Genomic DNA, 12,579 nt, shown 5'->3' on the forward strand with positions numbered 1-12,579 from the left:
GCTGTAGAAAAGCTGGAGTAAAGATTGGGGAAAAGTCTTACTATTGCATTGGCTCGGGCAAGTCCTTTAGGAAGAATCAGTTCAGTGGCAGCAGCTACTTCAGTAATGTCTTTCCTTGGTTTTCCATCAGGCTGGGAGGTGGCGATTTTCTCAGCACCTCTGTACTGCTCCATGCTGAGCAGCGAGTCTATGAGGATTTCCTCTTGAGGGCTGTCTGAAAAAGCCACCTCCATCTCTGTAAAACAATTGAGAATCAGCAGAGCAACTTTTTAATTACATGATTAACTAGGCGCTTTCAGCATATAGATTATACATTTGTAAGAGGTAATGACGATCAAATTCAAGAGACTGTTCCCCAATTATATTAACTGCTAATGACTTAAATGTTTTCCAAGTTTCATTAACAATGAAATGGATAGAGGACAATTCAGCCAGCGTCTCCCCTGTTGAGGAGAGAAGCAAAACCTAGACTATTCAAAGCTTCTTCCCTAAGTGGCTCAAAGACATCCCATAACTGTGTCTGCTGTGATACTCCTCTACAATGTTTGTGTGCCCACAATATTCTTTTTTCATGTACCTCGGTCTTCATCTTCACTCTGAGAGCTGGGACGAGGCCACTCAAAGCTCTCAGCATAGGCACCAGCGTACTGCTTCATCAGGGAGTCCAAAGGCATTTCAGCTGAAAATGGGGACAATGAAGTCAAATACAAAGTACAGAAAAACAAAAAAAAACATACTCTGGGATTAAAGGATTGGTAAAGGAAAGTGTGTTGTATTTCACTATTGAATAAAACAATGCATGATCATTTCTGGCTCTTCATCTACTCAATTCTTTAGTGCTTAAATATGTAAAGTTTAACATATTATAACTGAAAGCTCATAGAAGCACTGTCCTTAAGCATACACTCCCATTCCTTTTTTGCACAGTAATCACATGCTTGTTACTGCTGCTCTCAATTAAGTCTATTCAATTAAGGAAACAGTGAGCTAATGGATCAACCAATGAAGGTGCTTGCTCAGAACACAGATTGAGCTCTATGATTCTCTGAACTTGAATCAGAGCAATAAATGATCTCCCAAGCAACAGAACTGGTTGAAAGCCATCAGAGGCAGGATTCAGATAAAAACAGTGTACATAAAATGAAGAAACGAATATAGTTGGGGGGTTAAAATGAAGTGAAGCGCATCTTCATTTGCAAAATGACTGCTTTTTGTACATAACCATACCTTCTTTAGCCAGCTCGGCAAGCTCAGTCTTGTGGTCTGCGGCCCCTTCAGCAGCTTCCTGCTCTTCTATAGTGCTCTCCTCATCTTCAACTTGAAGAGAGAAATTGAAAAGGGATGTTACATCCTATGGCAATGTGCTAGAACACGGTCATGTGGCCTAAGCTGCTTTTCATTACGAGAATCTTTTTGCTCATAGAACCGCATAAATCAGAATTAACAAGACAGCATGGTAGTTCGATCCACCAAACTTCAGCAATTAGAGAGTTCTTGGGTGTCATATTTAAAAGGACTTTAACTGCAATATCCCCTCTCCATCTCTGTCACTAAGTATTGGAAGAGTTCGTTTACTGTATTAATCTGGACCAGAAGAAGCCTGAATCCATGATCTGTGATATCTTACTTCACATCATACTTATTCAGGAATAGCAACAAACAACAGTCACCCATCCAATTGTAAAATGACTTACCTTCGCCATCAGCAACTGCAGCACTCACTTTTCTCTTTCTTCCAGAAGGTGATAACTGCTACAGAAAAAACAAATATACAAAAGTCAAGGCAAAAAGTTGAGTTAAGTAACTACTTTTCACTATTTGAAAACCACTGAAATTCCTTCTAAAAAAGGTTCTTACCATGGTGCCAGCTCTTTCTGACTTCTCCCCTGTGTGGTGAACAGGTTTTCCATGTCGCCCTGAAGCAATATTTAAAACTTCATTAGGACTCATCAAAATGCAGTTTCACACTGCTGTTTTCTAAATTGTGAAAAACAATTAAAACCAAAATGACTGAAGTAAAAAGACACCCTGGCCGGTATTTACAGACATTTACATGAATATGCTGATAAGACAGCTCTGAACTTCATTCAAGTTCAGCAAGCCAACAACAGAATTCTTCTGAAAAATGGACTGAAGAGCTCAACGTCTGACAGGGTTCATCAACACACATGGTATACTTTTGAAAAATTACCTTTGTTTTTCCCTCTTTGCAGACTAAGCGCTTTTCTTCTTTTCTCGTAGATCTCAATCTGAAGTTTGATTTCAACAACCTTGAAAAAGAAAACATGACCACCAGCAGTCAATTCACATATCTACAGTAGTTGTTCATGAATCCTGGCAAACCAATTTAATTGCCACTTCTTTAAAACAGAATTCTAAACCATTCTATAAAAACCATGATTAAAAAGAACATGCTCTTGACAGGCCTCTCCAATCCACTCCACCAATCCTCAAACAGAATCCCAAGAAAACAGTTATACCGCAAAGTGGGAAGAGCCGACAGGTGTGGGAATGCCCAGCGGCAACTGCAAAGCTCACCTGTTCAATATTAGACCAGAAGAACTCCACCTCCCTTGCGATCGTACATGCAATACGTCTGAGTCTTGCCTCCTCTTCCTTCTTCATCCTTTCTTCAACCTGTTTTTGTTCATCGTGGTAACGAGCACAGGTTCTGACGAGCTAAAAATGACAAGAGACTCATTCCAGTCACAACCAGAATGAAAATGCCTCCTGAACTGGTAAATCGTGTGGGCCAAGGGGAGGTGGAGGAAAAGTCTTAGGATCACTTCCTCTGGTACAACAAAATTACCTTCTTAGCAGCAGCCATCTTCCACCTCCTCTCCTGAGCAAAATCGGCTGCCATCCACTGCATCTCTTCCAGTAGATAATCCCACTGAGATTTGGGACGTGGGGCTTCCTGCAGTTTTGGCAGCCGGCTCAGGGACCACAGGCCCTCTTTCCGCAGTTCTGCTACCCGCTGGTGCACCTGGTTCTCCTGTGGGGGAGACATCCATTCGATGGGCACTCGGTCAAGTTTTTACTAACAAAATCTAATTACATCTTGGCAAGGGTTTAAGCATGTTAGATTTTAGCTACGGGTATAGCTGTAGTTTTAAATAAACTTGACACAGGACTAGAAAATCTGTCATCAAGTTTGAAGACTTCTAAGCAAAACCTTACCCTGCTATTCTAACAGTGTGACAGGAGTGCTAGGCAACTAAGGATGAAATAGAATAACACCTTACAAGCTTGGGGGTCTGAGGTCAAAATCGATTACAGTTACAAGTGAATTCATATACTAGATTACTTAATACATTTGAACAAGAAGTCTAATAACCATTTTACAGACTGGAAAATAGGTCTCGTTTTAAATTGTGAAAATGTAATATTATAATCTAAGTAGCATGTGCACACAGCAAAGTCACAAAAGAGCCACAAATCTATAACAGTGGTAGTTTACCACAACAACTTGAAGGGCAAACTGTAGTTCTTGTTGCTTATGAAATCTGCCAAATTTCTCTTCAATCCGTGTAATGCTAGGGTGTTAATCATATGGTTAGTGGGCTGAGTCCAGCCCACGTGGCAGGTGCAGTCAGAGTCACTGACCAGTATTCAGTCTGAACCTTCTCTAAGCATGCATAGCCCACGCTAATAGCCACACTTGATCATGCTACTGTAACATTCTTGGACACATGCACATGGACACTGTGGTTCTATACCTCCATCCAATCACAGCTCTCCTCTTTGAGGATATCACAGATAATCGTCACGCGTAACAAGAGCGGTCCAAAACATTCCTTTCCCAACATTAAAAGAAAGTAGCGGCAGGTGATTTCTGCAAATGCACCATGACCTTCCTTACCAGTTTGGCTTGCTCTGCTTGCTTGTCTTGAGAGCTCTCCTGCGTTGCCGGAGTAACCCCCTGCGCCGAGACAGACATTTTAGGAAGAGAAGAGACGTTCACACCAGTCAGCTTGGTCTGGGAAACGGACGACGTGCTCAAGCCTGAGGCGGGCCTGTTCGCCAGCACTGGGTAAGTGATAGAAGGTGACGCTGTTGCTGCTAGTGTTGCTGGTGAAATTGAAGAGGTAGGTATGGCATTTGCCACAAGTCTCTGGCATGCCTGGGTTGATTCTGAAGCAGGTCGCATCAAAGTTACAGTCTATTATAAAGGGAGAAGAAAAGAGCTAAATCACAATGCAGATACACTATAAATGCATGCCAGCATTAGACAGCACTTCCAAAACATGAACATGACTCACTACTCATGACTAACAAGATGTCCACAAGCACATTCAACCTTTATGTCATCAAGCCAGAGAAACCATATCAGAATTATTACCCGGGTCAGACTTAGAGACTATTTCAGAGCATCTACAAATTAAAATGAACACAGCCAGGACAAATGAAAATCAAAATCAGAAAATGGAAAAAAAAACATTGCACTAACATCCAAACTGCTTGAGAAAACAAAAACTCCAACATTTCTTAGATTGCTATTAGTAAACAAAGTGCATTTAATCAGAACAAGATGTAGGTTGACTGCAAACTTACCGTCTGACCCTGCGGTAGCAGGGGCTGAGTCTGTGGTAGCTGTTGTGTGGCCTGTATCTGAATGTGAAGCCCTGATTGTATGTGCTGCTGCAGCTGAGCCTGAAGCTGAGTCTGAGGGTTGGCGGCGATGGGCACAGGCCCCTGCTGCTGGACTTTCACCTGGGATGCGAGCTGAGCCGACTGCTGGACCTGGGCCTCCACTAAAGGCTGCTGCTGCTGTGCCAATTGCATGGTAGCAGGAAGCGTGTTCAGAGGGATGTTAGTGGGCTGCAGACGACCAGGTAACTGGGGAGGAGGAGTGTGCAGACTTGCCGCATTCTGGACGGGAGGCCCCTTGGACGGGTCATACTTCTGCTGAATCTGCTTTTGCCCAGCAATCTGAACAGCCTGAGGAGTTGGAGGCATCCCTCCTGGAAAGAGGAAATAAAAAAAATAAAACCAAATTGTTCAGCATTTTTCCCCAAAGAGTCATCTGAGGGGTCACACCAAAGAGGATCGTTCATGTGCCTACTCAAGCATTTCAGAGTATCACACAAACTGAGGAGCGCTCTTCTCTGCAATCCTCTCCCACTACTGGAGCCGTGTCCTTGCTTCGGGATTAGAGAAGAGGAGACTGCAAAAAAAAGGCCTAAAAGTAAAATCGAAAAGCTTTAAAAGTGCCTGGAACACGGCTTTAAGAAAGCCTGCATGCTTGGTTTTTGTTAGTCTGTATCAGTTCTTAAAAAGAAAGCACTGTTTTACAAAAGAGATACTCAGGTATTCCTGCGGAAACAACATTATTAAAAGGGAGAAAGATGCTGAAGATAAACTTAATCATGGTTATGAAAACCAGATATAAAAACAAACATACATAAATATTTCCATTTGTTTATTTGTTAATTTGCTACTATGTCATATAACTTGAATGGGACAAGCTAACATTAAGTAGAAGCCTTTCCCATATTAAGCAATCAAAACTAAGGAAGAGAGTCAGAGGATCTGGATACTCCTTGTAAGGAAGAACAAAATGTATTAATTTTCTATACACTCTCTCAGTACCTACAATTTAACACTTTTACAAGTGAAAATTATCCGTTATTGGCAATGTTTTGCAATAATTAGGACTATGCTATAAAATGTTAATAAAACTACAGTACACATCATGACATTAAAATTGTAGTATGGTAACATCACTGCTCCTGTGCATGTGTTGCTCTCTTTCCAGGGGTAATATCCCCCGAGAAAAACAGATGCATTCAAACAATTCCAAACTGCGAGAGGTCATAAAATATTTATTGAAAAATGTATTTTATTCAAGGCAAACATTCTTTTTGTTTTTTTCCCAATAACATCTAGAATAAAGCATTCACCACAAAAGTGTTATGCAGTTAGATTTCAAAAACACATGCAACCAACACCTTCAGCAGCACAGCTTAAAATGAAAACAGGCCGCTGTTGGATTTAAAAGTAAATTAAAAAAAAAACATTCAGCACTATTACAAAACATCACATGTTCAGCATGCAGTAGCAGACTCATTCTTGCTGGAAAGGAGCATTTAAAGTCTTAAGACAGTGGTGCACAAAACACAGTTTGCGAAGCAGATGAAATCAGCAGAGCAGACATTGGTTTTCACAGGGCAGACTGCGCAGAGCTGCAGACACTGGAGAAGTGGGGAAACTCCCTGCACTAGCGATCTGACCTCCTGCACTGGAACCACCAGCCTTCCCGCGCCAACATCAACCGGACCGACAGGAACGCAAACTCCCCCTCAGCAATAACCTCACCAACCCACGGCAAGCCATTCCCTAATGCCTTAAAAAAAAACGAGGTCTCTGAACAGATGCGATGACAGCGGCCAGAAAACAATGGGCTTAACGTCAGACAAATGGCAGATGGAGAGAAACCTCCAGAGCGTTTCTCGATACGATGCATGGAAAAGGGAAAACAAACCAACAACGTGACGCGCAGACTGAAAGCACTCCCTTGCCTTTCTAGAACCAAAGCGTGGCCCAGAAAACACTACCCGTCAAGATGCACAACACCGACAAAGGAAACCAAACCGAAATGGATGAATGGTCAACGGATCAAAGGAAACAAACACGTGCCATCTCCCTCTTCCTGCACCGGTCCCTGCTCTGCACTCTCACAGCTCATGCCATCTACCAAGTCCTCCACTTCCTTCAATGACTAAGTGCTAGATTTCTGCTGCCAACGATGCTGCACAGGATTCCGTGATACCCAATGATGGTACCTGGCATTCTGTAATGTCTGATTCGATTCTTGGTTGAAATACTTCCAGCAGCATCGAACAGAACACAGAACTGCCTCATATTAGCACTCCTACCTTGCACTGTTGGCATAAGCTGTTGAAGAGGAACCCCAGGAGATCCTAAAGGTGCTACACCAGGATGCTGGAAAACCATCCCATGGCGACCAACTTCAATCCGGGGCCTCTTAGCCTGATCTGGGATTTAAAACACACAATACCCTGATAACGCAAACACTTGGCATAAAGCAATGACCGTCTACAAACCATCCGCTCCCTTCACGGTTTTACAGCTACAAAGCGCTAGAAGATGCCGAATATCTAAAAGCAGAAGCAATTTGGGGAAGAAAGAAACGGAAAACGAAAACAAAGAAAACACATCAAAAACCAAAATACCCCCGCCCTACCTGTTTGCTGCGAAACCTGTCTCTTTAAGGCTTCGATCTCTACCGTGTTTGCAATGCCAGCAGTTGACGTACCCTGATGCGCCTGCAGAGGTAAATAAAGCACATGATTAAAGGAAGAGGAACTGCTCCACACAGACACCTCTACACCATTAAAACAGTCCGTCAGGGGAAAGCGAAATTCTCTCGTATAATTTTTTCTTCTGTCATGGGCAATAAAAATGGTGAACAATGCCCAAGGTGCAGATCATGGACAGATAAAGTGTGGTGCTCAATCATTTCTCTGTCCTCATTACAGCTGGCGCCGATGTTTGCCACCTGGTTCACTCTCATTTCATTCACGGGTCCAAAGTCTTTTACATTTTTTGCCACCTTGAGCTGTCAATTAAACAATGAACCCAACAGAAACTGAAACTGTTTTTCTTACACTTTTCTTCTTACCCTTATAGTTGATTAGTCAAAATATTGAATTCACATTCAAGTCATAAAACACCTTGCAGCCAATGAAATAACAGTGACCAAGATGGGGTCGACACTAGATGACAACCAGTTGAGCCTGACAGCCCTTATTAATGTCATTTAGGGATTAGACCAAAAACTATAAATGGATATCTGGATGCCTGTGCCTTTGAACACACATGGCGTCTTTAAAAAACGGTTAATTGCAAAGAATTTAAACTTCAGAAGCCTGTAAACTTCAGGAAAACGTAATGATAAACACTATTTAGCAATAGTATCTTTAATAGTTGTGCTGCAAACTGTGAAATTCAGGATCCTGTCTGTGCATGCAACAGCTTTAAAAATAAGAATCAGAATGATCCCAATTATGTTTTTAAATCTCTTTGGGGGTTTTTTCTCCTCATGTTTCCTGGGTTTTTAAAATCTCAAGTGGTGAAGCTGTATGTGGCGCTGTCCAACACTTTTACCTGAAACTGCTGATGCTGCACTGAAAAAGCAGCAGAGACATTGGGAGGAAGCTGTGTTGCTATGGCAACAGGTGTACCAGTCTGACCATCCTTTCCTGTTACCACCTTAACCTTTAAAAGAAAAATTTACTATTGAAAACTCATTTCTAATCATTTTTGTAATGTGGCAATAACATTATTTATATTAAGTGTGGTTCACTGACAACGTAAACAGCATTTACGGTAGTCCTCTCTCCTCTTATAACTTAAATTATCTTCACTTCCAGCACAGACTCACAAAAACACAGGTCATTGTTCAGAAAATCAGAAAAATCCCTAACAAAGAGGAAATTCTAAAATCCTTGCCTCTTTTTTTCCCCCAACAATCTCAGAATAATTTTAACTGGCAAATTAAAAAATAATAATATCTAGGATAAAATATAATAATGTATAGGAATATGTGTTCAAAAGCTGCAAAAATACAGTTGCATGATGACATTTATTTGTAAATTTAACATCTGAAATATTGACAAAACAATCAATCCAATAAATAAAACATTCTTCCAACAGACATTGGGTTCACCTTGAATTAGTCAAAAATCAATCAAGGTCAAAAAAGACAACTAAAATACTAGAAAACTAAAAGTTACACAAACTTTGCAAAGTTTAGTTTTAGTTTGTGTTCCCCCTTAAATACGTAATATCTTTAAAAAAGTGGAGTAGTTGCTTGCTGAACTGTCTACGCAACCGAGCCTCAGCTGCTAACCTGCTAAAAGTGAGAATCTAAAATAACTCCAACCAAAACTCTCTGCGGCTTTCATGCCCCCCAAAAGCTGACTTACCTCATCGTTGATGACTTCGGACTGCTCCTCCTCCTCTTCCTCCTCGAGGTCGAGGTCGTTTTGCCGCAGGTAGGTGTAGAGGGGAACGCAGGGCTTCTTCTTGAAGGCCAGGAAATCCATCATGTTGCCCTGCAGGTGCTGCAGGAAGAACAGCTCGATCAGGTAGTCCTTGAAGACTTCCTTCAAGCCCTCCATCTTCTTGGTGTGGTGCTCCAGGCACTGTTTCCTCAGCTTGGCGATCTCGGGGGTGGCGGGGGCGATCTCCTCCAGCTTCTTCAGCTGCTTCTTCACCGAGCCGGAGGAGCCAGTGGGGGTGAGCGGCGGGTTCGGCAGTCCCTGGGGGGGGTTGGCGCGGGACGGGCTGGAGGGAGGCAGGGCGGAGGAAATCCCGAAAGAGGTGGCCGGACCCCCCACCCCCGCCACGACGACTTGGGAGCTCTTCTCCAAAAACACGGCCGGGGGCCTGGCCAGCTGGCCCTGGATGATGCTGCTGATCTGAGGAGGCAGGTTGGAGGTGGTAATGTGGCCGGGGCTTCCCAGAGTCTGAGACGAAGCCCCGCTGCCCGCTGGGCTCTGGGGCCCCAGGTGGTGAATGGTGCCTCCGGTCTGAGAGTGGGTCTGAGAAAGCCTGCGCTCGCGCACGGACCCCGGCGCCCCGGGGGAGGCCAGCTGCACCTGCCCCGCGGTGGTGGAGGCCAGCTGGGGCAACCCCGTCCCATCCTGGTAGACAAAATGCCCGCTGTTCGATGAGCCGCCCAGGCTAAACGGCCGGACCAGCATGCCCGCGTCCACAAAGCGGGTGGGGCTCTGCCCGCACATGCCAATGCCCGCCGCCGGGGCGACCGATCTCTGCACCCCCGGCAGGGGCACCGGGCTGTGCTGGGTGGGGCTCTGCGGCTGGACCTGCTGGGGCAGAGGCGACGTCACCTGGATGTAGGAAGGCGAGCCGTGCTCGAACCGCCACTGCGGGGCGCTGTGCTGGAACCCCGGCGACGCCGGGCTCTGGAGGGGGAGAGTGGTGAGAGTGATCTGCGGGTTGCCCGCCACCATCTGCCCGACGTTCTGCAGCGTGATGTTCATGTTCTGACCCGTGACGGGGCTGCGGCTCATGATGATCTGGTAGTTGGGGGACTGTGGGGCTGACGGGCTGGCGGCGGGGGCGAAGGAGGTCACTGGGGACTGAGGGAGGGTGGCCGGTTGCTGCTGCGATTGCTGCTCCTCTGCCTCGGGCCCGGTGAAGGACTTGGACCTCTGGAGCTGCCTCTGGACACCCTGTGCTCCACTCCCATGGTGCATTGTCCCCAGTTACAGTATCAAACACCTACCTGTGGGAGACAGCAGGAGTTCGACAAAGTCAGAAAAGGCAAAAATAAGAGGCGAAAAGGAAGACTGGCATGCATGCAAGTTTTCCAAAAAAATTCTCTTCCAATTTACAAAATAGGATATTACAGACACCATTCCTGATTTTTTATTGAACCCTGAGAAAAATCGGAAGTAACCACAAAAGAATATTAATCGATGTTAGATTTCTCAAACATGATTGATTTTGTAAGACGACTGCATATGACGCGCAGCTAAAGTCACTTCTTTAAAGGGGCTGCAGAGTAGTTTATTTACAGTGTAACTTGTGTTCATTCTGAAAATCACATCTACCGCCGGAAAATATGTACAAAGGGTGAAGAATTTACACTTTCACAAAATATTATGGTACAATGTGAAACGGCAACTTGATCGACTTAGACACGACTTGTAAATCTCGATAAAGGTTCGTTTAGTTAAGGTCACAATTTAAATACCCAGGCGGGCGACAGAATTAGGAACAGCACATAATATTTTACACACTTCAGGCGGAAGCTGTCAAAACAGGATGGCTTGTTCTTGCTGTCGTGAAAGGGGTGTCGGGCGAAGAAAGCAGGAATCTTGAACGTTAAACAGGCAAACTGCTTGTCGGTGGATTGCTTTAGCTTAAAAATGAATTAGCCCACTGCCAAGCACGCAACGATACAACCTCCCTCTCGTACACATCGGCGTTTGGAGGGGAAGCAAACACACATGACAGCTTTAAAAACAGAAAGAGTAGAGAGGACAGCTTGAGGACATCGAAAATAAGTTTTGAAACTTTTTTTTGTGCAAAAAAAACACAAACAAACAGTACGTGCTGCGAGCACTTCTGTTCCGTGAACGCTGCCATTCATACTAAGCTACCCATTCTCGGTACCGCTAACTGCACAGGACCGCCCATCTCAAGCGAACAAGCAGTGAGCTAGGCCTGGGCTTGCAAGCGCACGCAAGAGTAGTAAGGCGACTGTTATGTTCGTATCTTTGATCTCACAACCAGGTGAGACCCCAAAGCGGGCACAAAGGTTGTTTTCCTCCGGATCTACACCGGGGCGCGCTCCCCCAGATACCCCCTGCGCTGGGAACGCGCGCAGACATGCGCCTCTCCCACTGCGCCCGGTAGCGCTTCGCAAGACCAAAAACAGCTTCCTGCGTTTTTAAATAACTTACCACAAAATGGAACACCGCAGGACGCTTCATCCACTCGTAAGGCTCCCTTAAAACCCCGCGAATAAAAATGAGATATCCTGGATCTGGTATTGCAGGGGAAAACCCCGTAATTAGACACAAAGCTTGCGAGATCCTCCATTCAGTAACATGGCGGCCATTCCCCTTTTTTTCTCTTCTGTTGTTCCCGAAGAACCGGAAGTACTTCGATGTTTCTCTTAGAGGAGGCAGACGTCACGTCGATTCACCCCGAAGACCGGCAGGAGAAGCAACCAATCAAACTGAGAACCTGGCCTTTTCGGACCAATGAGAAAAGGGGATCCGCCCCCTCGGTGGAAAAGTTAGCTGTCTTTGCATTAGAATGAGCATCTGATATGTTATTTGAAGTGTAGGATTTTATTTTTCTAGATTTTAGAAAACAATCTGAATATGTATATGAATATAGAAGACAGACTTTCAATTACGTTAGACAAAGTATATAAAACGTTTATTAATCGAATGTAAATTAATTTTTTCTTGATAAGGTATAGTTGTGTAGTTCTGTAATATTACAGAACGCTTAGTTATGGCCCCGTTTGCTATTTCCTTTCAGCTTATCAATTCTGTACTTTTGTAGCCAATTCATCCATTTTCCTGCAAATATATAAATATGTACTGCCATGCAAAAGTATTCAGACCCTTCCTATCGTGTCCCATTTTGTTTTATAAATAACACACTTGTAACTTTTTACTAAGTATGCACGTTCAAACCAAAGACTTATAAAAGGTAAGATACAGTAAAAATAACACTTAAGTATTTCAGACTTGTGAACTCAATATCTGGGGAAAACACCTTTGGAAAATTACAGCAGCAAATATTTTTCAATATTTTTCAAGCTGGGTGGTGATCACTTATGAAGAGCAATTTTAAAATATTTTCACAAATTCTCAGCAGGGTGCAAGTCAGGAGTTTGACTGGGAAAAAAACATGCTTGACAGTAGGGATGGTACTGACTGAGTGATGCACTATGTTGGGTTTGTGTCAGATGTAAAGTTAAAAAGATCCCCTTTGGGTATAAATGTTTTATTGCCAAAATACACACTTTTTGTTGCTGCATCCACTAAGCTACCATTTTTATGTGCA

General features: G+C 43.9%; 1 protein-coding gene across 7 annotated transcripts in view; it reads right to left on the bottom strand.

The window, feature by feature from the left end:
• Positions 1-11,654, bottom strand: part of ep400 (E1A binding protein p400) — a 36,084-nt gene extending 24,430 nt beyond the window's left edge. For 2 of the 7 annotated variants that reach the window (XM_088935506.1, XM_088935500.1), the window contains exons 1-15: positions 11,460-11,645; positions 8,952-10,276; positions 8,131-8,241; positions 7,208-7,289; positions 6,879-6,998; positions 4,555-4,964; positions 3,863-4,162; positions 2,810-2,995; positions 2,539-2,679; positions 2,192-2,270; positions 1,858-1,916; positions 1,695-1,752; positions 1,228-1,317; positions 578-679; positions 42-235 (exon numbers count right to left, since the gene is read on the bottom strand). In XM_088935506.1, coding sequence (XP_088791632.1) covers positions 42-235; positions 578-679; positions 1,228-1,317; positions 1,695-1,752; positions 1,858-1,916; positions 2,192-2,270; positions 2,539-2,679; positions 2,810-2,995; positions 3,863-4,162; positions 4,555-4,964; positions 6,879-6,998; positions 7,208-7,289; positions 8,131-8,241; positions 8,952-10,247 — 3,228 coding nt within the window. In that variant the 5' untranslated portion in view covers positions 10,248-10,276; positions 11,460-11,645. Of the gene's footprint in view, positions 1-41; positions 236-577; positions 680-1,227; positions 1,318-1,694; positions 1,753-1,857; positions 1,917-2,191; positions 2,271-2,538; positions 2,680-2,809; positions 2,996-3,862; positions 4,163-4,554; positions 4,965-6,878; positions 6,999-7,207; positions 7,290-8,130; positions 8,242-8,951; positions 10,277-11,459 lie in introns of all 7 variants that reach the window. The other 5 variants (XM_088935507.1, XM_088935504.1, XM_088935503.1 and 2 more) reach the window with 5 other exon arrangements.
• Positions 11,655-12,579: the final 925 nt, after the last annotated feature.

The sequence above is a fragment of the Atractosteus spatula genome, chromosome 17, assembly GCF_055471065.1.
Source record: "Atractosteus spatula isolate fAtrSpa1 chromosome 17, fAtrSpa1.hap1, whole genome shotgun sequence".
NCBI classification, from domain to species: Eukaryota; Metazoa; Chordata; class Actinopteri; order Semionotiformes; family Lepisosteidae; genus Atractosteus; species Atractosteus spatula.